The sequence below is a fragment of the Fragaria vesca genome, linkage group LG4 (genome assembly GCF_000184155.1).
Source record: "Fragaria vesca subsp. vesca linkage group LG4, FraVesHawaii_1.0, whole genome shotgun sequence".
NCBI classification, from domain to species: Eukaryota; Viridiplantae; Streptophyta; class Magnoliopsida; order Rosales; family Rosaceae; genus Fragaria; species Fragaria vesca.
Window position 1 is genome coordinate 22,772,805 of NC_020494.1, and position 26,038 is coordinate 22,798,842.

General features: G+C 39.6%; 6 protein-coding genes and 1 pseudogene across 9 annotated transcripts; 5 read left to right on the forward strand and 2 right to left on the reverse strand.

Moving 5' to 3' along the window:
• Positions 1 to 2,610: 2,610 nt before the first annotated feature.
• LOC101294362 (fasciclin-like arabinogalactan protein 19-like) lies at positions 2,611 to 2,961 on the forward strand. The gene has a single exon (XM_004298574.1). It carries the CDS (start codon positions 2,611 to 2,613, stop codon positions 2,959 to 2,961), a length of 351 nt encoding a protein of 116 aa, XP_004298622.1.
• Positions 2,962 to 4,265: 1,304 nt separating this feature from the next.
• Positions 4,266 to 6,821, forward strand: LOC101299760 (annotated as a pseudogene). The gene is made up of 4 exons (XR_184557.1): positions 4,266 to 4,345; positions 4,692 to 5,084; positions 5,174 to 5,397; positions 5,733 to 6,821. The product of XR_184557.1 is annotated as a zinc finger CCCH domain-containing protein 40-like (transcript).
• A 2,710-nt stretch (positions 6,822 to 9,531) lies between these two features.
• Positions 9,532 to 10,779, forward strand: LOC101294656. Its single transcript, XM_004298575.1, has 2 exons — positions 9,532 to 9,538; positions 9,653 to 10,779. Exons 1-2 carry the CDS (start codon positions 9,532 to 9,534, stop codon positions 10,777 to 10,779), a joined length of 1,134 nt encoding a protein of 377 aa, XP_004298623.1.
• Positions 10,780 to 13,417: 2,638 nt separating this feature from the next.
• Positions 13,418 to 15,319, forward strand: LOC101300048 (gibberellin 2-beta-dioxygenase 8-like). Its single transcript, XM_004297719.1, has 3 exons — positions 13,418 to 13,934; positions 14,031 to 14,352; positions 14,621 to 15,319. The coding sequence occupies exons 1-3, from the start codon at positions 13,483 to 13,485 to the stop codon at positions 14,852 to 14,854; spliced, it is 1,008 nt and encodes a 335-aa protein (XP_004297767.1). The 5' UTR covers positions 13,418 to 13,482; the 3' UTR covers positions 14,855 to 15,319.
• Positions 15,320 to 15,800: 481 nt separating this feature from the next.
• On the reverse strand, positions 15,801 to 18,123 carry LOC101300338. Its single transcript, XM_004297720.1, has 3 exons — positions 17,997 to 18,123; positions 16,788 to 17,487; positions 15,801 to 16,550 (listed from the first exon to the last, which is right to left on the reverse strand). The coding sequence occupies exons 2-3, from the start codon at positions 17,472 to 17,474 to the stop codon at positions 16,116 to 16,118; spliced, it is 1,122 nt and encodes a 373-aa protein (XP_004297768.1). The 5' UTR covers positions 17,475 to 17,487; positions 17,997 to 18,123; the 3' UTR covers positions 15,801 to 16,115.
• Positions 18,124 to 18,941: 818 nt separating this feature from the next.
• LOC101300617 (oxygen-evolving enhancer protein 3-1, chloroplastic-like) lies at positions 18,942 to 20,972 on the forward strand. Of its 3 annotated transcripts, XM_004297722.1 has the most exons (4): positions 18,942 to 19,050; positions 19,353 to 19,405; positions 20,073 to 20,323; positions 20,648 to 20,972. In XM_004297722.1, exons 2-4 carry the CDS (start codon positions 19,369 to 19,371, stop codon positions 20,744 to 20,746), a joined length of 387 nt encoding a protein of 128 aa, XP_004297770.1. In that variant the 5' UTR covers positions 18,942 to 19,050; positions 19,353 to 19,368; the 3' UTR covers positions 20,747 to 20,972. The 3 variants fall into 3 exon arrangements, with proteins under 3 accessions (XP_004297770.1, XP_004297769.1, XP_004297771.1); XM_004297721.1 differs by lacking the exon at positions 18,942 to 19,050 and having other exon boundaries at positions 19,295 to 19,405; XM_004297723.1 differs by lacking the exons at positions 18,942 to 19,050; positions 19,353 to 19,405 and adding an exon at positions 19,507 to 19,627.
• A 41-nt stretch (positions 20,973 to 21,013) lies between these two features.
• LOC101301287 lies at positions 21,014 to 25,181 on the reverse strand. Its single transcript, XM_004297724.1, has 9 exons — positions 24,353 to 25,181; positions 23,738 to 23,764; positions 23,458 to 23,557; positions 23,311 to 23,367; positions 22,845 to 22,962; positions 22,568 to 22,650; positions 21,921 to 21,982; positions 21,740 to 21,839; positions 21,014 to 21,519 (listed from the first exon to the last, which is right to left on the reverse strand). The coding sequence occupies exons 1-8, from the start codon at positions 24,715 to 24,717 to the stop codon at positions 21,740 to 21,742; spliced, it is 912 nt and encodes a 303-aa protein (XP_004297772.1). The 5' UTR covers positions 24,718 to 25,181; the 3' UTR covers positions 21,014 to 21,519.
• Between the last annotated feature and the right edge of the window lie 857 nt (positions 25,182 to 26,038).

Consider the following 26,038-nt stretch of genomic DNA (forward strand, 5'->3'; position numbering starts at 1 on the left):
ACTTCTTCTTAATGCCACGTCATCATTTGACGGAGAAATTGGATGGAAAACTGAGGTTTAGACACGGCTGATGAAAATTGTGAGTTGAAGGGTGTTTTTGATGAAATTGAAAGAAGAAGGATTAACATGATGATCGACCTAAAGTTGATGGGGGTAAACTGATTAGTCCTTATTTTTAAAATCTCCAAGTTTCATTAATTTGGATCAAGTCATTATTAACAGTAGACTTTCATCTTGTTATCTTGAAAAAAATGAACCATGTCACGTCCCAAAACGAGTACAGAGATTACTATAAAAGGGTTAGCTATCAAGCTTAGAAATCACATCTACTACTACCACTCACTACAAACAAGCTAGTTGTACGAAGAGCAGAAATGGGAGCCTTGGGAAAGCCAAGGCCTTCTTCGCTCATCATTACCATGTTTTATTGTTTGACATTCTGCTTCTTAGCTACTACTAGTGTTCATGCTACTATTCCTCTTTTACCTCCCATAATCCTACCTCCTATTCCCAAGCTACCTCCTATTCCCATCCTACCTCCTTACAAGTCATCACCACCTCCGCCACAGCCCAAGTCTTCACCACCTCCGCCTTCACCACCTCCGCCACAGCCCAAGTCTTCACCACCTCCGCCACCTCCGCCTTCACCACCTCCGCCACAGCCTAAGTCTTCACCACCTCCGCCACCTCCGCCTTCACCACCTCCGCCTTCACCACCTCCGCCTTCACCACCTCCGCCACCTCCGCCTTCACCACAGCCTAAGTCTTCACCACCTCCGCCACCGCCCAACTCATCACCACCTCCGCCACCCTCACCCTCACCTCTACCTCCTTACAAGTCACCACCACCACCATCTCCATCACCATCTCCATCACAATCTCTACCATCTCTATCACCACCATCTCCATCACCATCTCTATCACCATCTCCATCACCATCTCCAATACCAAATCCAACATCATCTCCATCACCATCTCCATCACCATCTCCAACACCATCTCTAACATCATCTCCAACACCATCTCCAACACCATCTCCAACACCATCTCCATCACCATCTCCAACACCATCTCCAACACCATCTCCAACATCATCTCCATCACAATCTCCAATACCAAATCCAACATCATCTCCAACACCATCTCCATCACCATCTTCAACACCTTCTCCATCACCATCTCTAACACCATCTCCAACACCATCTCCATCATCATCTCCAACACCATCTCCAATACCAAATCCAACACCATCTCCAACACAATCTCCAACACCAAATCCAACATCATCTCCATCACAATCTCCACCGTCTCCATCACCTCCTCCTCCTTACGTTTACAAGTCTCCACCTCCTCCATCTCCATCACCACCACCTCCATATGTCTACAAGTCCCCGCCTCCTCTTTCCCCATCACCTCCTCCACCCTACATTTATAAGTCACCACCACCACCCTCACCCTCACCTCCACCTCCATATCATTACAAGTCCCCACCTCCACCTTCCCCGTCACCACCACCTCCATATGTCTACAAGTCTCCCCCTCCACCATCTCCTTCACCTCCTCCTCCCCATACTCACTCTCCTCCCCCACACTACTACAAATCCCCTCCACCTCCTCGCCACTACAAGTCCCCTCCACCTCCTCGCCACTACAAGTCCCCTCCACCACCACATCCTCGCCACTACAAGTCCCCTCCACCTCCACCTCCACCTCCTCGCCACTACAAGTCCCCTCCACCTCCTCGCCACTACTAAGCCTATTTACGGCTACAGTTACATAAAACAACTTGAATTTTCATATCTACCATGTAATATCATATCTATTGTAAAGCATAACTCGGTGTATTACTTATTTAAATAAATAAAAGCGAAGCAAATGATTAATCTTTTTGTGTACTCATGTACTTGTTTCATTCTTGATTGTTACATATCATCCCTGGGTTTCTAATGCTTGATTAATTGATGAAGTATAAATGAACAATACTGCATCCTTTGATTCTCTACAGTTTGTAACAAATGTGTTTTACCTAGGTAGAGGCCATATATATATATATATAAATATATATTGGAAGTTATCAACTAAAAATAACCATTAATGGATCGATATATAACATGTGATATGGAAACACAATTTTCGCTAGCTCACTCTAGTTTAGTCGACTCTGAGAGTGGGGCGGTTGATGGCCTCGTCGATCGTACGTGGAGTTGATGACACCGGTCGAGTAGCTCTCCTAGTTCTACTAGGAGGTTAAACTGAAACTTATTGTAACATTAATTAACGCACTGCAATAAAATTAGCTTGAAAAATTAGCTTCATGTTTATGTGTTTAGAAGAAACCCTATAAGACTTAATTTTTTAGAAAATGACATCGATCCTACTACCCTAAACAGTTGTATAAAACAGAAAACTCACATTTTGAACAGATTTAAACAAATAAGGACTTAAACTCAAACCCATAATACATAGTACCACGCCCTGTCAGCAATTTTTTATTTAAAATACCTAAAAAATCATTCTTTTTTGAAATATCTACAAAACTGCCACTGCCTCAAAATACCTAGCCGCCATTTCTATTCATCCCACTTCTCCGCCTCTCTCTCTGCTCTTTCCATGGCGGCGTTCACCGTCCGATCACTCTCATCAATTCTGATACTCCTCCTCCTCCTCACCACCGTCATCTTCCTCAGTTTCCCGACGTGCACGGCGTCGATCTCTTCCCGCGAGTACGAGTCAATGCAGCGCATGCTTCGCAACCACGGCTACAATCTCATCTGCAACACCATGGCCACCTTTGACCTCCAGTATGAGATCCTCAAGCTTCCTCCCAATGCCTCATTCACCATCTTCGCTCCCACCAACGCCTCCCTCTTCGCCCTCGACATGATCCAAACAATGTCGTCCTACACGGAAACGCTCCGCCTCCACTTCGTCCCTCTCCGCCTCTCCCTCTCCGACCTCTGATCCATCTCCTCCGGCTCCATCCTCCCCACTCTCCTCCCCTACTCCGCCCTCCGCCTCACCACCGACCCCTTCCAAGTCACCGGAGTCGACGTCACCTTGCCCTGCCTTTTCTACTCTCGCCGCGTCGCCGTCCACGGCCTCGCCGGAATCGTCAGCTCAGCTCTGTCATTTTCGAGTACTGGTAGAGGCTGGGTTTAGGATTTGGAAGTGAAGGTGAGTCAATTTGGGGTTAGGGATTTGAAAGGCGATGAGGGCAAAATTGAGGTGAGAAAGAATGGAATTCACTTAGAACCAGAAGTGAAATCGGTTTGGGTCTTAGTGATTTAGTAATGTTGTCGATGTCTATAGGGTGATGACATTGGATGGATGAATGCGTAGAACTGTATAATTGGATGAGACTCAATCTGTATGTACTAGTAGAAACTATAAAAACATGAGGGCAATAGCATAACTACAACAAGAGTACAACATGTAGTAGAAAAAAAAAAAAAAAAAAAAGAAGTATAAGTGTTCTACAGCAGCAGAGACCATGTCAAGTGATGTAGTAGAAGCGAACAGTAGCATAATTCATAAATAAACTTTCCTTATCAATAGTAGCAGTCATAAATGAATTTTTCTGTCAATATTGCAGTTACTGAAGCTGTTGCTACTACATTAGCTGAACTAATAAAAACCTGCTACTACATCACGTATTGAAAATAGCTGCTACAACACTTGTTGAGCCATTAAAACCCTGTTACTACATTTGTTGGAAGTGTAGTAGCAGCTAACTCTCTAGTTTAACATGATACTACACTAGTTGAGCCATTGAAAACCTGCTATTGTAGTATTGTAGTTACTGAAGCTGCTATTACACTAGCTGAACCACTAAAAATTTGCTACTGCATTTATTGGAAGTGTAGTAGCAGCAATATTCCAGTAAGTGCAGTAGCAGTTAAAACAATACATGGTGGGGTCTGATTTAATTTGATTTATTTTGTATAAGGTTAGTTTAGTAAATTAAACCATGACACATGACAAGTAGAAAATAATTTGTCCTTATTTGTTAAAAACTGTTGTTATTTGATTAACAACCACACAACTGAATTTATTTGTGTTTCAAATCTTTTTGGAATATGTATAAGTGATTTGTTAAACTTTTTTTTTCCAGAAACAAAATAAAGCAAACTGGGCTTTTTTGTGGGCTTGGCGGAAGTGTGTCGCGTCTAGGCGGTCATAGGTGTAGTGGGCCTATACGGGCTTTTTCGGTAACCAAGCAGAGGGTTAAGTTAGTCATTCGACAACAAAACCGACCCCGCCTCCTCTACTTGAGAACCGCGAAGAAAGAAGAAGCTCTCTTTTGGCTGCAAACGCTGAAGCTCTCTCTAGTTTCTATATCTTCCAGGTTGGTCTTTTCGTAATTTCATCTCCCTTCAATTCTGCAATTGTGTTTTCTAAATTTAATGCTTCAATCTAGGGCTGAATTTCCCTTGTATTCCCCAATTTGAGCTATTCATTATGTTCAAGTTTGGATTTTTGCTAGGGTTTCTGATTTGGGGGTTTATATTCATTGGGTTTAAGTTTGGATTTTTTGCTAGGGTTTCTGATTTGGGGGTTTATATCTATGAATTAGGGAAATCATTATGATGTTAGGGTTTAGGTAGCACAGGGTTTGTTAGGATTTTGGTCATATGGAGTTTGAAATTGCGAGATTGGTTGACTCAATTTTGACATTTAGGTTGTTTTTTTAGGGTGTGATTTAGGTGAAATGGCGCACAGGTTGCTGAGGAATGTGGAGGCAGATGGTTGGGAAAGGTCAGACTTCCCCATCATCTGTGAGTCTTGCCTGGGTGACAATCCTTATGTTCGCATGACAAAAGCGGATTACGACAAGGAGTGCAAGACTTGTACTCGGCCGTTTACTGTTTTCCGGTGGAGGCCTGGCCGTGATGCCCGGTTCAAGAAGACTGAGATTTGCCAGACGTGCAGTAAGTTGAAGAATGTGTGTCAAGTTTGCATCTTGGACCTCGAATATGGCTTGCCGGTGCAGGTTCGAGACACTGCTATGGCTATCAACTCCACGGATGTGATCCCCAAGAGTGATGTCAATAGGGAGTTTTTTGCCGTAGGAGCACGACCGAAAGGTATGTTTCTGTCTTTTAGTTCAGTATCTAATTTAATATATTTTCTGGAACGCCTTAGCATAAACTAATTGTGTTATTGATGTATGCAGGCTAGAGCTGGTATAGATTATGAATCTTCCTACGGGAAAGCTCGGCCCAGTGACACTATTCTGAAGCTTCAAAGAACAGCACCCTATTACAAAAGGAACAGAGCACATGTCTGCAGTTTCTACATTCGGGGTGAGTGCACAAGAGGCGCCGAGTGCCCTTACAGGCACGAAATGCCCATAACTGGGGAGTTGGCACAACAAAACATTAAAGATCGTTACTATGGGTATGTTAATGTCCAACTTTACTGTTTTTAAAATCAAAGTTCATTGGTCTGTGGTTGCATGTTTTATGTCATGATGTTACATTCCTGCTGACTGCTTTAAATTGGAAAATTTGTATACTTGATCACTTATTCGCTCACATTGAGCAGGCAACTGGAGTCTTCTTTTTTTTTCCGGTTGTTGTGTCAAGAATTTTGTTTACATACCACCCAATTAATTGAAGAAAGAACCGTCTTTTGGGGGTTGCAAAGTAATAGGAGTATACTACTGCAGCATCTAGCTACTATATTCAGCTAACAAACTGATATTCGCTTTTTAATCTATAAATTATCTGCAGAGTCAATGATCCAGTCGCGATGAAGCTACTGAACAAGGCTGGAGAGATGCCTTCCCTAGAACCTCCCGAGGATGAAAGCATCAGAACCCTATACGTGGGTGGGCTTGATGAGAGAATTACAGAGCAGGATCTCAGGGATAACTTTTATGCTCATGGTGAAATAGAATCTGTTAGGATGGTACTCCAACGAGCTTGTGCTTTCGTAACCTACACAACAAGAGAGGGTGCAGAAAAGGCTGCAGAAGAACTCTCCAATAAACTGGTAATAAAGGGTTTGAGATTGAAGTTAATGTGGGGTAGGCCACAAGCACCAAAACAGGACTCAGACGGCACAGATGAAGCTAGGCAGCAGGCAGTGGCTCATAGTGGATTGTTGCCTCGAGCAGTGATATCACAACAGCAGAACCAAATACAAGACCAATCTGCACCAGTCCAGCACTACTACAACATGCCACCTCCACCATCTTCACATGAGAGGACATTTTATCCATCAATGGATCCTCAAAGAATGGGTGCTGTTGTTCGATCACAAGATGGAGCTCTAAATGGGCCCACAGGGTCCGGTGAGAACAAATCTGGTTCAGAGAGGCAACATTATGCTTTTCAAACCATGGCACAACCACAGGGCCATTATTATCAGCAGCAGTTTTATCCTCCCCCTTATGCAGGTTATATGCCTCCACCGCCAGCAGCTTACCAACAACAATACCGTCCGCAATATCATGCTGCAGTGCCTCCACAACAATCATTGCCAATGAACACACAATACCAGCAGCATTCTGCGACACCCCCAGCTTCTACGTCATCGGCACCAGCAGTTTCAAGTTCTGGACCTTCAGAGTCCGCACCATCTGAATCTGGAACAGCACCAACTGCATCATCACAGCAGTGACACCAACAGTCGTTGTATTCGTGGATGTAATGGCATCTATGTTGGGGCATTCCCTTTTTTCCACCTTTTTTTCCAATTAAGGATCAATCCGTGTGTACCAGTCCCTTCATTGTTGTCAAAATATTGTCCCTTCTTATGAATTCAATGTGTACATGTACATCTATGTTTCTTATATCATATTTCTGAAAGAGTTTTTGATATTCACAAATTTTTCTCTTTAGGGCTTTAATGATACCTTTTCCAATGTTTTTCCTACTTCTTTTCGGTTTGATTCACTCCTAGTCAAGACACAGGTTATAAATTCTGGAAGGTGATACAAAGAAGTTATGTACCGCCTTAGTTGATTTGATTTCCCGATTTGGAAAACACCTACAGTTGTAGGATTAAATTTCCTAGTCGTTTTTGTTTCCTAGTTTTCCTAAGAATTTCAGTTTGAACTAGTATTTAAAGAGACTTAACGTTTACATGAATCATAGTTTTTGTTTGCTTCCTTACGTTCTAGATATCTTGCCTTCGATAACTAAAGCCTTTTGTTTGCCCCAAACATAATCATGGGAGGTGTTGTTTCTGTATCCGGAAAAAATAGTCTCTGCAGAGATAGAGTTAAGTTAGCGATATTGGCTGTACAGCGGCAGGAGGCGTTTGCAAACGCACAAAAAAATTACAATGCCTTGCAGGACAAGATGGCAACAGCCATCGACGAATTTGTGGGCGCACATTGCTCACTTAATTCTGATTCTGACAAGTTACAGGATACCATGCATCATGGAGAGGAAAAAGAAGAAGAACATCATGACGAGAAAGATTCAAGTATGGTGATAGAGAAGACCAATACTTCTAAGAATGAAGATTCATGGACCACGAAAGAGAAAACAAGGAAGGGTAATAAGAAAAAAGATGTGAATATGAGTGCAGAATCAAGTACTGCCAAGAAGGAAGATGAGAATAATGTAGAGCATCAACCTGCAGAGACTCGTGAAAAGAGGTTTTCAGATGTTAACCTTCAGTTCAAGAAGGTATGCGAGTCTGGCAGTGTCGTTTGCGATTTACTAGATAAAAAATGTGTTGAAAGTGCTAAACAACACAAGAGTAGTTTTGGTCGGTCAGCAACAAGGAGTCGCTCTACTAGAGGCTTTAGTTTTGCAAGAAGTCAGTCCGTTAGAGTTGGTGAGACAGCTGAAGCACCGAAGCATTGCTCAACACTAGTGGAGCTACATGCTAGGGAGAAATCTCTAGAGAGATTGGTAGAGATAGTCGAGGTTGAGGAGAAAATTGGAGGAACAATTGATGTAAGAGTTGCCAAACAAACCGCTGGAGATGCTTTCAAGAAAATTAAAGAGCTGAGAGACGGTGAGCTGGAAACTCAACTTTCTGGTCTCTTAAAAAGCCTGCAAGAAAGTTTGAAGAGCATGTCAAAGTGCCATGAGATCCAATACCTGATCATGTCAGAAAAATCTCTATTTAAGCCTCATGAAAAAGATAATGCCAGAACTGCTACTGTCAAACTTCAAACAGAACTACAGAATTGGTGTGCCGCATTCACTTCCTATCTTTGTTCACAGAAGAGCTACATTAAATCTCTACATGAGTGGAGCAGACATTCGCTTCCATCATCATATTTCGAAGAGGGAGAAAAGTCAAAAAAGGGAGAAAACTCAGAAAAGGGAGAAAACACAGAAAAGGGTAACAAGTGCACAAGACTGCTCGGAGATTGGTTAGCTTGTTTGGAAAAACTGGAGGACAAGGAAGTGAGTAAAGCTATGGGCGAGTTTGACAAAGAATTGAAAAGGCTTAGGGAAGAGCAAAACAAGGAGCAGGAACGCAAGAAAAAAGTTGATAAACTTAATGAGGATATTTTGGAGGAAACTTTAAAGTCGACGAAGAAGAAGAATGAGAAGAAGAACAAGAAGGAGGAGGAGCTGAATGGATTGAAGAAGAGACTAGAGAATGAGAAAAAGGCCTATAAAACAAGTAAGACGAACACAAAGATTGTTACAAACGTGATTCAGGAGAGGTTTGCATTAATTTTCAAATCGTTGGCTGAGTTTACAACCAAAGCTTCTCAAGACTATGCCGAGGTTGCAAGGAAGCACAACACTGAGATAGCCAGCTAGAAAGTTTTTTTTTGTTTTTTTGTTATCATTTTAATGTTTAGTTAAATTTCATTGTAACAGTATTTTCTATGTCGATCCAGTTTAATTTGCTTACTTGAAATTTATAGACAACTTTAGCCCATCTTCTGAATAACGATTGATTGCTTTCACTAGTTACTCACCATTATTGTCTCTCTGCATGTAGCTGATCAAGATCAAGTGGTATATATATATATATATATGTGTGTAGGGTTTAGCGTCTGTTAGCACACAAACACAGAAAACCATTGCATTATCTCTATTGTAAACAACATAATGAATGCAACCAAAGCCTCGCACACATGCATTGTGTCTTCTTTAAATCGTCTTTGGGTGTTGGTCAAACATCTGTTTCTTTTACAAACCATACAAAAACATGGTTATTTTCAAAGACAACATATCAACTCTGCACAAGAATGCTCTGCAGTATTGATCTGAGACTCTAAGGAGGAGCAATCACGTTCTACGGTTGGGAAATTTGATTGATTCCTATTTCCTATGGGTTTTAGGTGTTTTCTGTTGTGGGCTTTTTTTTTTTCCTTGTCTCTATGGGAAGATGAGCAGCCCTGCAAAAAAAATCACCGCCTATGCCTCTTATTTGAAGGATTATTTCTTATTCTCCTAACATTAGTAGGTAGGAATTAACACCCACTATATATGAAGAGCAAGGCACTGCAACTCTGATCACATTCTTCCTTGTTTTGCTTAAGAGAATTAGAGCTTGTTCGAAATATTTGCTTGCCATTAACAAGTACACAACCAGTTTACTCGAAAAATGGGAGGTGTAAGTTCAAAATCTGTAAAAGTTTGTGAAGACAGAATAGGGCTGTTGGAATTGGCTTGTCAACGTAGGGATCAGCTTTAAGAGGCGCAGAATAAGTACCATGATTCATTAGGCAAGATATTTCCGGAAATATTAGAGGCTCAATTCCAAGTGGCTTACAAATCCGGCAACAATGTTTCGAAACTGCTAAAAACCGAAGATGTTGGAGCGCAAAGTTGTGGTGAAGGAACGTTCAGTAAGCTATGCCGGTCACTCACGACTAGTCTCTCCGTCAGAGTTGGTTCGGCTTGTAATGTTGAATTGGGGGATAAATTGCCCAGGAATAAGCAGCATTCTTCTACACTGAAGGAGTTATGCGAATGGGAGACAAAGCTCTATAATGAGGTGAAGAAACTCGACAAGGATGGAGGTGAGGTTGCCAAAAGCTGTGCGGTATACAATTTCAAAGAAATCCAAAAACTGAGAGATGGAGAGCTGCAGCAGCAAATCGGTGAGCTGCTAAAAGCCCTATGGAGAGATTGGAAGGTGATGTCAGAATGCCATAGCATCCAAAAGGACATCATGTCCAAAGCAGAAACATATGATGTATTAAAGATCAACGATGCCTCAACCTATAAGAAAATTAAAGTGCTTAAACAAGACCTTTCCAATTGGAGAAGATGCTTTGCTGCATATATTTCTTCACAAAAGGCCTACGTTGGAGCTCTTGACAGTTGGGTCAGCCACTCGTTCCCATCGTTTTGTGAAGATGACATTCATGAAAACCACATTCTATCTTTGCTCTTGAAAACGTGGTCATCAGCTGGTTTGGAGGAGCTGCCTGTCAAGGAAGTAACTGATGCCATGAAAAGCTTGGAGAAACAAGTTGAAGAACTGAAGGTTCAACTGAGGAAGGAAGGGAAACAAAAGAGGAAGGTTAAGAGACTCGAGAGAAGGGTTCAGGAACTTAAGATAAATGTTATTAAATTTGATGATGAGGGGGACGATGAAAAGTTGGAGAGTTTGGAGTACAAGCTAAGCGAAGAGGAAAAGGCGCTCCATAGCAGGATAGAGAAGCGAGAGGTCGCAGCAAATGCTGTTTGTACTGGATTTTCATCAGTCTTTGAATCCTTGGCTGAGTTTTCAGAGACTTGTTATGAAAAAATCGCTGAGATTTCAGTGATCGACAAAAGGGAACACGTACATTGCGGGCGCGCGAAAAGACGTCTGAAGAGTATTACTGCTACATTGGTTATCTAATTTTCATGTAATATATATGCCAAATGATGTATCCAAGTACGCTCACGCCAAAATATAAGAATGCTATCCATATACAACACTTGAGATTGATTTCAATTAATTAGTTACTCGAGTTTTTCTTTTGCTTTAAATTCATAACTTTCGAATGTAAGCTTACTGTTGTTTCGTTATGTGTCATCATCATTCACAAAATATTGAAATTTTCTCTGTTTTCATATGATTACACATGCAACAATAGTCGTTTAATCATGGAGATCTTCGCTTACAAAGACCTCACTTTCTTTGTATGAAAATTTACATAATGGTTTCTGAGCGAGCTCAGAGAGTATAAAATTAAACGAAGGCTAAGAGGCTTAATGGCAGGATTTGTGGAAGTAGGAAGAGGCTTGGGGAGAAGCTTCATGATATTAGAGAAGCAAAACCTTCATCACAAATTTGTTGAGCACTACATTCCAATTCAATATGACAAAAGCTGATAGTGTCGACCGAATCCCACAAATTTAATTTTCTAATTTCACTGGTGTTTCTTCTTTGGCAAATAACACGGACAAACAAGTTTCCGGATTAAGAATGTTAGTTTTTGTCCAGAAGCTAGATAACAACGTAGTTAGGTTCCCAGCTTTCAGTATGAACGGTTTCTTTTCCCCTTAATTTTCAGAAGATCCAGAGAGCGTATTCAGCGCACCTGTCCATCTCCGCCGTCTATTTGACGCGGACTTTTGACTTTTTCAAAATGGACGGCGGAGATAGACGGGTGCGCGGCGCACCCGGGTGCGCTGTATAATTTTCAGAAGATCCAAAGACTTTAAGAATGCTGAGTGTAAATTATGTGTCTTTTTTGCCTTGACTAGCTAAAAAAATTAACAAAGGTTCTGTCCCCAAATGCCAAAAAACCATGAACTTCCAAACTGAAACCGTTCCGTTTATATCTCTATTGTAAAACAAACACCAAAGCCAGGCACACATGCATTTTGTATAAAAATTGTTCTTCCAAAATGGTCTTCGGGTATTAGTCAAAGATCTACCTCCTTTAACTTAACCACATAAAACATGATTCCTTTCTAGTACTCCCAAACAACTTTTGGCCGCCTGATTGGTTCCTTGTGTTATTCTAATTTCGAGTATGAATCAAGTTTCAGAAACTTTGCATATATAATTAAGAAATGGTTTTGTCGACATAAGTCGTTAGTCACACATTGTATATCAAACTAACACTGCATATATTATGAGATGGATGATTGAAACTCAAAACGTCTTATAAAAAGAGCAGGCGATTTATGATATCATATTAGTTCATTATCGTTTTTCAATATCTGAAACTACCAAAACAAGATTTACATTTTTCAAGCTCACTCTTTGAGCACAAGTAGGTCGCAAGTGCGAGACAATGTTTGGTTGAATTTGTTTCGGAGTAGTAGCGTGGAAAACTGGAAATCACAGAGATGACAGAGACATGTTATGCCTCTTTGCCTTTGGGCGGCATCACGCCATCACGTTCACTCACCAGCACCACATAGATTGGTTACATCATGTTGTCGAATTTCAGACTCATCTGGGCGGCACATTGTCTCTCAACTATGAATAAATGAATATGAATGTGAATATGCCTCATTCGTATATGACTGGAATTGGGCCCCTAAACATGTGCTTCATATCTGAAATGCACATGCTAATATGCAACTCGCAGTAAAAATTCTTATTCTCTTAAATCATTCCAGCCATTGTTTAGGACTTTAGGGTACCTCCTCAAATGATTCATTCATACAACCAGAAGATAATCTCTGGTTTACCCAACTAGGCAAGAATAAGCCACTGGCAGTGGCAAGCCACTACTATTACAGGCTGAAAGATTTGAATCAATTTTTGTCATGAACAGCTTAATCATAAGGACTAATTAGGATATTATTATGAAAGAAAAACAGAGCAGTTGGGTGTTGTTTCTCACATGCTGTCTTTTGCCCATTGACATTGTGGATGGATAATATGCAGCTCTGCCTGCCTCATAAATTAATTAGATGGTATTCTTATAACCCAAGACCAAAAACCAGAATCTTTTTGTGAAATGAGCTCAGCAGAAAATAAGAAGAAAATATAAGGTCAATCAATGATAATGATTCCTCAAGTTAGGTTCCTAAGATTCCTTATTATAAAGAAGTTGATCAGGTAAAAGATTTTGAACCAGGTTAGGTAAAGATAGAAAACATATGTCGGTTGTGTTTGAAATCTGTGTTAGTGAAACCTGATCTACTGCTGCTCTAGAATGTTGATGGGAAAAGGAAGAGATATGATGAGTCCAAATCCAGAAGACAAGTATGCCATATCTTACTCCCAAGTCCAAAGAATGCATTGAATCAGTTCAATACCTTTTCATTTTTGTTTCACAAAGTCAAAAAAGAGCAGGAGTTAGGTTTGGGACTTGGATCCAATCTCTTCCTCATTTTTCTTATTATTTTCATCTTCAGTCTTGTGTAGACTAACTGACTAGGTCATATCAGAAAGGCCTAACCTCCTTGTGACAAATGTCACTACTTGGGGCTCCCCTCTTGGCCCCTTCATATTTTGTTCTCTTCTTTTTGTGCTCCTCCTTCCCACCAAGACCTTATATAAATACATTTGGTGCTACTCATTTCCCACCCTACTCAAAATCAAAGTCTCAAACTCAAACCGGAAAGCAAACCAAGCAAGGACATACCATATACCATTATGTTAGTAGACTCAAACCCACCTCTCCTACACAACTATGGAGCCCTTTTGCACAAGCCATCCAATAAAACTCCTCAACTACATGAAAACCATGTCACAGAAGAATGCCAACTCCCATTGATAGACCTTGATGGATTAAACAGCCTTGACATGATCCACAGGCTAGAATGCGCTAGAGCGATTTGTAGCGCCTCCTCGGAATGGGGCTTTTTCCAAGTGGTGAACCATGGCATTAGCCCTCAGCTTATAGAGAAGATGAGGAGAGAGCAAGTCAAGTTGTTTTCAGCACCCTTTGATAAGAAACAAAATGCTGGCCTTCTCAACAATTCATACAGGTTTGGGACTCCAACTGCAACTCACGCATCTCAGTACTCTTGGTCTGAAGCTTTTCACATTCCTGTCTCAAAGATCTCAGACAAATCTTGCTATGGGGATGAGTTCACCTCTCTAAGGTATGACACATATTTCTTATATATGTTCCTTGTTCTGACATATCCTAATCCTTTACTTAAGCTCACGAAGTGTTGTTGATGCATGCATTGCAATAGGGAAGTGATGGAGGAGTTTTCAGCAGCCATGTCAAATCTATCAAAAGTGCTTGCTGAGGTTCTAATCAATGATCTCAGCAACCAAGAGGAAGCTCTAGAAGACATTTGTGAGTCAAGCTCGTGCTTTCTTCGCTTGAATCGCTACCCGGCTTGTCCATTTTCACCAGAGATGATTGGTCTAGTGCCTCACACTGACAGTGATTTCCTCACCATTCTTTGCCAAGATCAAGTAGGAGGACTTCAACTCATGAAAGACTCCAAATGGGTTGCTGTAAAACCAAATCCAGACGCACTTATCGTCAACATTGGAGATCTTTTTCAGGTATAGTAATCATAAACACTAAATTAATACTCAGATTCATGGTCCGGCAACATGATCATCTTGTTATCTCCGATATTACTATACATATAAGCACAACATTGTGTCGTGAGCAGCATGTGGCATGCCTGGTGTGCAGTTATCAGTTGGTTCAGCATTAGATCCTTATTTATTGGAGACATTAACATGCAGGCATGTCAATTCACACATGTTTTGTATTTGACCTTTGTGATTAGTTAAATAATTCCTCTAGTTAATTATATATATGCAGGCATGGAGCAACGATGTGTATAAGAGTGTGGAACACAAGGTCCTGGCCAACGAGAAGACGGAACGATATTCCATTGCATACTTCCTGTGCCCATCTTATGATTCTTTAATAGGAAGCAGCAGCACAGAATCCTCCATTTACAGAAAGTTCACATTTGGAGAATACAGAAGCCAAATCCAGGAGGATGTCAAGAAGCTTGGCCATAAAGTTGGTCTCTCCAGATTTCTTATTTAGGAAGCAATTGAGCACATTAAGATAATGAAGGGATCAGATTCAATCATATTTAGTATTTGCAAGTTGAAAAAGGATGGAATGCAGTTGATTCCCACACGAGTCAAAGAGTACTGCTGTCTTTTCTTGGAGGATACATCTCAGCTTCATTAAAGTGACATGAACTATAATTTTTATTTTCCTTTTCCTATGCTCCATATATACTCACCATCTGTAGCTCTAGATATTATCATTGGTATTACTATTATTATATACACATTCATGGTATTGTATATCAACAGAGGGTCTCTAAGTTTCTGCTCCAATTGGAGATGTAATAGATTTATTTATTTCTATTTAAATAATATTGTATAGTTTTTGGAGAAGAAATCTGTATAGAAGCTACTAGAATGTAAAAGCAGTAAATAAAGATATTACAATAAATACTGAAGTCGGCAACATTCTGTGATTTCAGCTAAGTTCCACACCAGCCTGTGATTTTGACTATCAGGTAAAGTTGAAAAGATCAAACACCAAAGCAGCAATAATTGTTCACGCAGAAACTCAAATGTGTAAAGAAAGATGTGAAGTCTGGGATTAGCCGACTAAAACTGTATCAGGCAAGAAGTCAATTTTACCAGACCAACCCCAAATTGACAGCCTTTTGTAAGCTGTACCGTCGGGGATCTCCGCCAAACAAAGAGAAATGACAGCACAAAGAAAAACAAGAACACAGAATGAACACGGCAACATAAGAATTAAGTAACAAGACAGCACTGAGCCACTGAGTAACACCGAAGTCCTAAACTTCAGCCTTAAAATAATGTAGAATAATGTTGGAGGTTGCTTCACCAGAACTGCATTAACAACCCTAAACCTTACTCCATTTGCTGGACAATGCACAAGGATCAAGGAGAACAAGTTTTCATATTCAAATCATGGTGGTAGTAATGCAAGAAAAATTATGATATCAGAGAAATCGAATGACTATATTACAGATCAAACTGAAATCCCAATCAGAAAGATTTACAAAAAAGAATACTTGACCAACTTGTGGGCAGTTGATACTACTGTCAATGTACACCCTATCACCAAATCCTACGGTTTGTACTGGCAAACCAAGTTTGACAGTAGAAATTTCTAGTCCCTACATCTGCGGCGCGATGATAAATCTGCCCAGATGACCAATAGATGCATGTGATCTATCTTCAATGTCTTGTAAGGAACAAAAGCTATACAGTTCACTGTACTGTAGATGTTCTGTAACAGATCAAAAACATCTGATTCAGTCAAGTAACATTGCCACCTTGTCTTTCAGACTGGTTTTCTTCTTCGTTATGGGGGCAGTTTCTTCTTTAACGACATTACTACGAGTTTTTGATTCAAGTTCGTAGGAGAATGCCAGATTGTCTGTCAGAATGTCAGTCTTTGCTTCCTTCTCGACAGGTTTCTTCAGCCAGGGCCCTAAGAACAGATCCAGCATGTCCTGAGCTGGATCCCCTGTTCCACTGGAGTTAAAGACATTTTTTTCACTAGCCAAACTCCCGTTAGGCATAGAACTGGTAGCATCTTGGATCAGTGATCTTTCATTACAGTTCTGGGAGTCCATAGAATCGTCTAACTTATTACTGGAAGCGACACTTAGTGCAAGTCTGCTGCCTGATTCACATTCTCGATTTGATGCTTTTTCTGGCTCTAATTTCCGATCAGCTTTTATGTACTGCACAATGATGGTAGCACACATCAGATTCCATGTACAAGATACTAACTAATTAAATTTTTTACTACCAACAACAGTCATTAGTAGTCAAGTAATATTCTTCAGCTGGTTTCAAGTATGGCAAAGTAGAATAAGAACATAAATATCTATTACCAGTAACAATGTATCATATCAATATCTAAGAACATAAAGTATCAAACTCAGTTTTCCTTTCATGCCAAGGAAAGAACAACTAACCTCTTCAGCAATCATCACTAAATCTTCTGCTGTCAGTTCAACATCATCATCACTCGAAGTTTGGACTTCTAGTTCCTCACCACTTCCACAGCTAGAATCCTTTGCTTCGTGTCTCTTCAGGACAGCTGGTTCTAGACGTTTTCTTCTCTCGCGTCCAATCTTCTCTGGAAGACTTGCAAGGACATTGCCATCAAACTCTGTATCTTGTTCATTTGTTTTACTTCTATTCCTTTTTGTCTCACATTTTGCAAGAATGTGTGAGCTCTCCCCAAATGGTTCCTTCTCATGGAACCCTTTTCCAGGAGCCTTTGCCTTTTCCCTATCCGGAGCAACAGACTCGTTAACTTTTCTCCTCCCACGCCCACTACATTTCTTCTCAAGAACAGCCTCCGGGTCGTTACCTTCCAAGTCTTCATCTTGTTCAGTCAATTTTCTCTTTCTTTTCTTTGCCTCACACTTTTGAAGAACATGCAAGCCTTCTCCCAGTGTTTCCTTTTTACGATGCTGGATCCCTTTACCAGGTTTTGCAGTCACAGTCTCTGCTTCTTGAGAAGCAAGTCCTTCATCAAGCCGGTCGCCCTTTTCTTCAACATTGCCGGACTTCCTCTCCTGGCCGGCAGATGACCCGCCCAGCATCCATTGCGGTAAACGTCTCCTACTCCCATCACTAGTAGTAACTCCAAACATTCCTTTCTTTCACCTAGCCGTATAAGTATAATCACACGGTTAAAAAGGTAAGACCAAATCCAATTAAAACTTCACTCAATCCATCTTACATATTACAAAACTATACAATGTGTATGAAAGACTGAAATTTCAAAACTCAATCCCCCAATTACAACTTACAATGTGAAATCAGTTATTCCCATTCATTCAAACAAGCTCAACATGAAAAAGACATAGTCTTTTATGATCCTAGACTTTCAATTATTTTTCTTCAACCCTGTACCCGAAATACAAACAGTTGTGAGCTTGATCCAACTTTCTCATTCTGATGATTGCTTAACAATGCACATCTATGTGATTTTGGTTCATAATTCAATAAATTTAGATACCCTAGTTTCCAAAGTTGTAAACTTTGCCACTCCTTTCTTGTTTCTCAGTCTGAAAATTTGTAGACCTAAATTCCTTGAAAAGCAGGCAATCAAAACAAAGAGAGAGCTATAATTGAAACAAAGATCAAAATATTTGGAAAGAGTGGAAACATACCAACTGGAATACTGGGGCATTTTCCGCTTCGCCGACGAGTCGCCGCCGCCGCCGCCGCTGCCGCAATTCGGAATTTGGGGATTTCTCTTCTCTCTCTCTCGCTCTCGCTTTTCTTTGTTTTGACAGTGGAATTCTCACCCTCCTCGTGCATGTCACGTGATCTCTTAGTGGGAGTCGTCAAGATTCAAGAGTGTTAGTAGGAAAATAACTTCGAATTATGTACAGCAATTTGCATGTTTTTCTTTTTGTTTTTATCATAATAAGTTAGTAAACACTTATTCAAAATGAGATTTATGAGATTAATTCAGTAAAGTTAGACTAATCTCTCGTCGTATGTGCACGAACTTAAAAGCCTCTCAAACCTGCTGAACACAAATTGATAGAAGTTGAGACTCAAACTTTAAACATATGGGTCTTATATTAGACAGCTCGACCAACTTTATCACTCCAAGCACCTCATGTGGTTTATCAATTCGTCTGTTGGAATGAAAATTTAAAATTGTGAATGATGATAACATTTAATGACACGTTTAATTTTATTTTAGATCATTCTTTTTAATATTACGTGTTAGTAAACACATAAGTTTATGTATTTATTTTATTTCAAAATTAGTATATGTGTCAATAATAGATAGATTGCAAACAAAAAAAGAACTGAATGTCAAGCTCTAGGTCTTCCTAACTTAGAGATAACATACGTACATGTGAACCTTAAACACACCCCAAGTACCACGCTACATTTGACCATTACTTAAGTACAAGACTCAAATACTAAGCCAATCCGACACCTGCAGCCACAAATAAGTAGAAAATGATAGTGACAACGCGGTCTATGCAACACTAGAGGCTGCCTTGTTGTACTCTCTAGGGGCATAGGCACGTATCCCCAACTCCTTTTGCTTCTTCCATCAGACCTCCATCTACACTAAAATCTCCATGAGCAGAATCCAATGCTAAAACGACACTATGCGCGTCCCCTTCAATCTCCACCTGAGAGAAGCCTGCCTGAATGCAAAAATACAGGCCATTTTTGAACTTGTATCATTCAACAAAAGTAAGCATCACTTTCCACAACAATCTCAGAAAATTCAAAGAGAGAAAATAGGCAGAATAATGGAGTAAGAGAGCTTTACGGGTCACCGCTTTTCATGTTTAGCTATTTACCATTCATTTTTATTGTACCTTAATCCACCTCATCCCCAAATTTTCATAGATATTTCTCATATCCCACTACTCAATCCCCGTCCTTTTCTTTATTTTTTCTTCTTACTTATAAGTATTTGGAAGACCGAACAAACATATTTTGTTGCTTCAAATATAGTTTAATTAATTTGTTCATGCCTCTCTGTTGAACAGTGCATACTGCAGGCATATGACATACCCCTGTTTTCAAGAAGACCAACATCCAGGTGATTCTGACTCATCATCTCTCTCTCCCTCTTCACTATCCCTGTTCTTCAATTCTTTCTTTACTGCTTTAAAATTTTATTCTTTCTCTGGGTTTTGTGTGCATCTATGATGAACATGATACATATTTGATTATGTGATTGATATATGCTTCTTATTGGGATGAGGGATTGAAATCAATGTTCCCAACAGTTTATTGAGCTTAAAGAGAGAAACAAAAGAGGGTAAGAATCCCTCTTGAAATTTTCCATTGCATTATGGAGTTGTGGAAAAGCTATGAACTTTCTGGGTCCAGCTTTAAATGTTTAGATAGGAATCAATTTTCATTCTAGTAACATAGCTTGTTTCAGCTCAAGTCTTGCTCTAAAACTTAATTTCCATTCTGGGAATGTTCTTCCACTTGTTACTATGCAATTGTTTGTAACTGTTATTGAACTTATCACGAACAGTAATACCCCGTATGATGTTAACTTCATTTGGCATTACAGTAAAAGAAGCATCTTTTCAGTGTCTTTTTTGCCACTACCATTTTGCTTTCTTGTGCACAAAGGTTGCAATCAAGGGGTTCGCTTTTCTTGCGCAATGATGGAACTACTGCTTATGGGACTAGCACCTTTTTAACGTGCTCAAATTTGTATTCATCATCTTTGTCAATGTCTGAATATGTAGGTCATGCTAAAATGGTGGATATGCAATCAAAGGGAGTTGGTTGTCGGATTAAGAAGTGTGCCTGTGAATTACTGTCGCTTGGGAGTGATCTGATGGACGATGCTTACTCATGGGACTTGATGGGAAGGGATATACGCCTCAAATCGATGTTCTTGTATTGTGATCTTAGTCAGTTGATCTCTAATGTCCCAAAGGATCAGAAGAAGGCCCTGACAGAAGTTGGCAACAAATTGTTTTCCTCCATTGAAGAGGTAAACCTCTAAAACAATTAAGGTACTTGTTTGTAGTTCATTGCTTTTCTTTGGTTTGAAAAAGCATCATTTGGGTACAGCCAGAAGAAAATGGCAACCCAATTGGGTAAAGTTCACAAAGACAGTGACTTTTTTCGATCTAGTATTGTTTCTGAATCACAAGGATGCTTTCTATGAAAGCCACATTTCTTCCTTTGCATTAATAAGTTGGAGGAGACAAACGTGTATGCTCTTGCTCTACCATGTGTTCAAAGCATGTTCCATTGGTGACCAGTAAGATGGTGGTTTGAGGTAATTGACTAACCCTTTCTGTTCATTACACAGTTGGATCACGCAGTGAAAATTCATAGCATTCCACTGACACGAGACCGATACAACGAGGCTGGTGTCATTCTACAAGAGCTGCTGGTTCTCATGCCTTAATCCATGGCTCAGTTTGGTGTTTTAGTGTGAGACTGGTCTGTATATTGCCAGGGTGCAATGCAGCAATCTCATCTTGTAAACAAAATCTAAGTTTGTACAGTTTTACATAATCACAAAACTTCGAATCTTGCATTCATAATGCTTGTTTTCTTCCTAATTTCTAGATCCAAAGTAATAGAATACACAAGGATGTCACATCTTTCCTTGACTCATCTATACACATCAAGTAATTCGACTATCAAGTTCATTTAAAGAGACGAAGGAGGATTAATCAAAAGATAGCTATTCAGCCTACTCATATTCACAACATCAAAGCAATCCCAATGAAATGTCACATTTCGTATTCAACAAGACCTGATTATCTTCACGTCTCAATTTACGGATTTACACAGTTATCCAACTACGAAGTACTTCATCAAGGTAAAGGAGTCAAACCAACAAATCAAACCATGCTAGCCAACAGAAGTGAAGGGGTACAATTAGCAATTATGAATTGAAATTTACAATAAAAGTTCCTGCAGCTGCAACTATACTTTTATACTAATTTATTTCCTGCACAATGAGAATAAGGGTACATAATATATTTTTAGACACAAGACAAGGATCCAGGGATGGAAGCACTAAGATCAAATGACAGTGAGGCCAAGAATTGAGTAGGTTTCTGCATAAGCCTCATCAGATATCTGCAACTCTGCTTCCCCGCCAAAAAAGCAAACTCATACACAGTGCGCTCAGACAATGAGGCAGTCCAGGAAGTCAGGATGTTGATTTGTCTGCTTGCATTGGCAATTTGAAACAGAAATCAGAAAGGATTGCAAAGCAGCATAATCTAAAACAGTTCATGCTTTAGAACTCATAGTATGCCCGAGCAAAGAAAGAGGGGACAATCATCAACCTAAGTATGAAAAACACTCTTACTCCTCTCACAAGCTTGTTGTCAATGCACAATACGATAAATATGAGTTCAGTTTATGTATTTCTCATAAGGCTTACCTAAGTTGAACTACGCAAGGTAACACGATTAGCAAGATCCTCATTTATGCATACGTCCAGCGGGGGCATTTGGCTCATTAGGCCAGGCATACCTCTCATGCTGTAAAAAGTAAAACAACATCATCAAAAATTTGACAGGTCGGCATCATTCATAATAAACACTGAAGATATATGCACTTACTCATTCAAGATGTCATTTAAGTTGTTCCTTGTACAGGAAAATAGGTCAATGTTGTCCTGTAACTGTTTTTGACGAGACATAACACCATGTTACTTGTGTTAATAAACATGTATTGTGAGCCAATATGCAGAAAGAATTCATGTACCCGTTGTCACTCAAACACATGGGAAATTAGAGCGAAGAAACTTTAGACCGACATTCATACAAATAACCCTTTCAAGAATCAACATATTAGAATCACCAAAACTGTTACTTGGACCTGATAGGTTGAATGACCAACTTTCATCCATTAAATGAATCGTCCAAAAAGACATAACAAAAAAACACCTATCATTGGGCCAAGACTCACCAATTGGATTATATAAAGTCTAGAACGAAAGGGGTAGGCTTGACACAATTACATAAATGAAGTCACTTATTTCGTATAATAATTCAATATATATGCTATCAGGAGCCAAAGATTCTATTTCACAACAGCAGAAGAATTAAATATTGCTGTCATAATACACTGATTGGAAGTGATAAAACAAAGGTTTACATAAAACATCCCATTTCAAATTTTGAAAGGTGGCCACCATTGTTTGTTACAGGGGCAATGATATGCAAGTTACATTCAAAATATTCAACGTGAACAATGAGGCACTGACCTTGTACGTAGAAAGGTTGGCTGTGATTTGATTAAAAGCCTGAGCATTTTGGTCCAATAACTGCTTGGCCGTCCCACTTATTCCTGAGAATGGCCCAAAAAACAATACCTCAATGAAACTCTCAAAAGAAATTTAAAGCTAGATTGTAAGTGAGAAGATTCAATTTAGTCAGAGTAAGGGTGGGAAATCATATGCATATGCTGGTTCTCAAAGGCAGTAGAGTATTGGAAATGAATAACAAAACCCAAATAAAGAAAAAATAAGATGTCTGTCTAACCTTCACACTGCAAGCGCTCATTCTGGTCCATTCGATGCATCATACGAGAATACGCAGCCATATTGTATTGTGGAGCTGAGGGTATGCTTATCTTGGAGGATGATTCTACCAGTTTATCCTGAGAAAATAGAATACTGGTTCTTCAATCAAACATTCCACCCAAAAGATTTGAACCACTTATCCAATAAATTAAAATATGACACCAATTTGTGGTGTTACAGCTTGGTAATTCACTTAAAGAACAATTTGAACCAATACTACCCCAAAATTCATATATACAGACGGGAATATCAATTTTAACATTCAATGAACATCACAGTTAGGATACAAGGACAACAATGTGCATTACCGGAGACGCATTCAACACGGTTATAATTCCAATAAGAGCCTTAAAATGCATTAAATAGGTGAAAAAAGTTAAACTGATTACTAATATCAGACAGTTTAGCCAAATTCACCAAAATACCTTCCGAATGTTGCCCTTCTTTCCCGTAGTATGGTCTTCAGCTTTCCTCCGCTTTCTCTGCAAAACATCAAACTACATTTTACTCAACCAAAAGATTATAGAATAAGCTGTTATTTAAACCTCCAAAGTGAAGGGTGTAGAGCTTACCGTCATCCACCTACACCTCAAGGCAACATCACGCACAGTTTTATCACGCAAGGTTGCAGCAATCTTTATGTACCTCATAATACTTGGTTCATCAGCATATCTACAACAAAAAATGTGACAGAAGAAACAAAACTTTAAAAACACGTGAACACAACTCACTATAGTAAGATAACTACGCAATAGAAAATAAAGTAGAAGAAATCCATTTCAGATCACAATCGTAACGGTCACATAACAAACAGAACTGTTTATCACGCAATGTTGCCGCAACTTTATGTACCTCATAGTACTTGGTTCATCAGCAAATCTACATTTAGAAAGAAGTGACACAAGAATATTAAACTCTAAAGACACAAGTAAATGAAATTCACCATATTAAGATAACAGTTAATCAGTTATACTATTGAAGTTAAATCATAAGAAATTCAATCCAGTTCAGCATTCAAAGGGTTACTTCTGTGATAAAAACTTGGTTACAAGGAACAATTAAATGAAACCAAGGTAAGTACCATGTTACTTAAGCACTCAATTATTAACCTCTCAAGTCAAAAGAAAGATTATTTATGATATGTTTTATGCAACTGTACAACGGAAACAGACCGTACACTAGAAACAAGCGTTTCTGTACCCGTTTCCGTTTTGTTCCACCTATCCGGTAACATTGAGGATGACCACCAAATTTTCATTTTGTTACACAGAGCAGTTATATCACTTAAATGAGTCTCCATGATTGACCAAACTTAATTGCATTGTAACTGATCATAAGTAAAACATGTATAGCAATAGGAGAGAAACAAAAACAGCATGAACATTAAAGCAAAAAACTATACATGCTAGTAACACTTTTGCATAAACAACACAATAAACTGAGAGATTAAGGTTCTGAACAACATACTTGACAAGGCCCTCCTCCAATTTGTACTGCTCCTCCATAGACCACTCGACTGCCAAGCCTGTGTCATGCTTGAGCCCCGGCGCGGAATCAAGAAGGAGAGAAGCTCCTGATGAGTTCACAGGTTGACTAATTACAGGACGGTGGTTGACCATGCTCATGGCTGGCCCCGAATTCGGAGAAAACATCATCCCCATCCCCATCCCCACTCCCATCCCCATCCCATGGTCAGCACTGTAGTAACTCCCCATCGGAAACATCTCCGAGCTGCTGTTTATAGCTCCAGACTGGAAAGATATGGCGTGTCGGTTCAAGCCATACCCAAAAGTCTCATCATGCAGAAACCCTGTGTTGGACTGCATCGCCATTTTATTGCTTTCCCCAAATCCTCTTTAACACAATCGACTCAAACCAAGCAAGCTCACACCTTTCTCAAGCAACTCAAATTCCACATCGCGTAAACCCAACGCTACACTCCCACAATCAAACAACTAATCAATCACAGCTCTAGAGTTGCAGAACTCATCAAAAACCCTAGATTCTAATACCTCAATCAAGCACCGACCCAGCTACCATAACCATAAATTAGCAACATAAACTTCAAATTCACCACAGAAACAACTTCAAAATCCCCCAAACTTCATCAAACCCCAAATTCAAAACCCCCCAAAATCCCCAGAAGCTTAAAGACAACGCCTTTCTTCCTCCACTCACCAAAACCCAGCAAAATTCCACAACCCAATAACTCGATGAAGCTCTCCAAATGGACCAAGTGGGTGTATTCGTGAGAGCTGAGCTAGTGAGAAAAGAGAGAGAGAGAGAGAGAAAGAAAGGCGTTACCTTTTTGGGTTCAACTTTCCGACGGGAGCCCTAATTGGCTCTTTCTCTTATTTATTTATTTTCTCTCTTATTATTTTTTCTGGCAGCAAATGGCAGTAGTACTAGTAGTGATGCTTCCTATACTATGCTGCTTTCTTTCTTGCTCTCTTTGTTAATCACCATTTCTTTTTCTTTTCTCCATTTTTTTTATAATTTTTTTGGAAAAGCTTGAGGCTCTGTTGGGGGTATATATGGCTCTGGGGGAGTGGTTTGCTTGTTTGGTTGTTTGTTTCTTCTTTCTCTAAAGAAAGACAAAGAGATAGCTCAGAGGGGGCTTTGGACCTCAGCCAATGGGGGAAGCTAGGGAAAGGAGGAGGTGCAACCCAAAAGGGCTTAGGGGATTTTTTATTTTTTATATTTTATAAAGTATAATTTAATTTTCTGGTTGCAGATCTTGGGAATTCAGCAACAGTGCGAATCCCAATAAGCATTTGATGCCAATTATTGTGGACTCTCCACCTTTCCTTTCTGCTCAACTTTATTTTCATCAACTTTTTATTTTTTATTTTTGTTCTTCATGTAATGCTCATAAAGAAAAGTTCTTACATGTAATGACGAACGACCCACCAGTCTCCAGTGTCCAACAGAAATTTTAAAATGGAGATTGTAATTGTTTTCTGTGGATAATGTAAGTCACCCCTAATGAAATTTAGCTAGTTCAATCAATATTATAAGAAGATACTACAATTTAAAGTGAAAACCATCTTTCTAGAGTGCGATTGTGATGCATTTAGGTGCTTTATAGGGTAATTCTTTAAGAAGACCAACTCGAAAATTACAACAACAACAAAAATTATATCATCCGTAGAA

Bases quoted from the DNA above. Each gene is read 5' to 3' on its own strand.
- LOC101300048 (XM_004297719.1), top strand. From the start codon at position 13,483: ATGTTAGTAGACTCAAACCCACCTCTCCTACACAACTATGGAGCCCTT. The intron at 13,935-14,030 runs GTATGACACATA...GCATTGCAATAG, and splicing joins GATGAGTTCACCTCTCTAAG to GGAAGTGATGGAGGAGTTTT. The intron at 14,353-14,620 runs GTATAGTAATCA...ATATATATGCAG, and splicing joins ACATTGGAGATCTTTTTCAG to GCATGGAGCAACGATGTGTA.
- LOC101294362 (XM_004298574.1), top strand. From the start codon at position 2,611: ATGGCGGCGTTCACCGTCCGATCACTCTCATCAATTCTGATACTCCTC.
- LOC101300617 (XM_004297722.1), top strand. From the start codon at position 19,369: ATGACATACCCCTGTTTTCAAGAAGACCAACATCCAG. The intron at 19,406-20,072 runs GTGATTCTGACT...CTGAATATGTAG, and splicing joins TCAAGAAGACCAACATCCAG to GTCATGCTAAAATGGTGGAT. The intron at 20,324-20,647 runs GTAAACCTCTAA...TTCATTACACAG, and splicing joins TGTTTTCCTCCATTGAAGAG to TTGGATCACGCAGTGAAAAT.
- LOC101301287 (XM_004297724.1), bottom strand. From the start codon at position 24,717: ATGGCGATGCAGTCCAACACAGGGTTTCTGCATGATGAGACTTTTGGG. The intron at 22,963-23,310 runs GTATTTTGGTGA...CTATTTTCTCAG, and splicing joins AGAAGGGCAACATTCGGAAG to GATAAACTGGTAGAATCATC. The intron at 21,840-21,920 runs GTAAGTGCATAT...TACTTTTTACAG, and splicing joins TTAAATGACATCTTGAATGA to CATGAGAGGTATGCCTGGCC.
- LOC101300338 (XM_004297720.1), bottom strand. From the start codon at position 17,474: ATGTTTGGAGTTACTACTAGTGATGGGAGTAGGAGACGTTTACCGCAA. The intron at 16,551-16,787 runs GTTAGTTGTTCT...ATCATTGTGCAG, and splicing joins TAGTGATGATTGCTGAAGAG to TACATAAAAGCTGATCGGAA.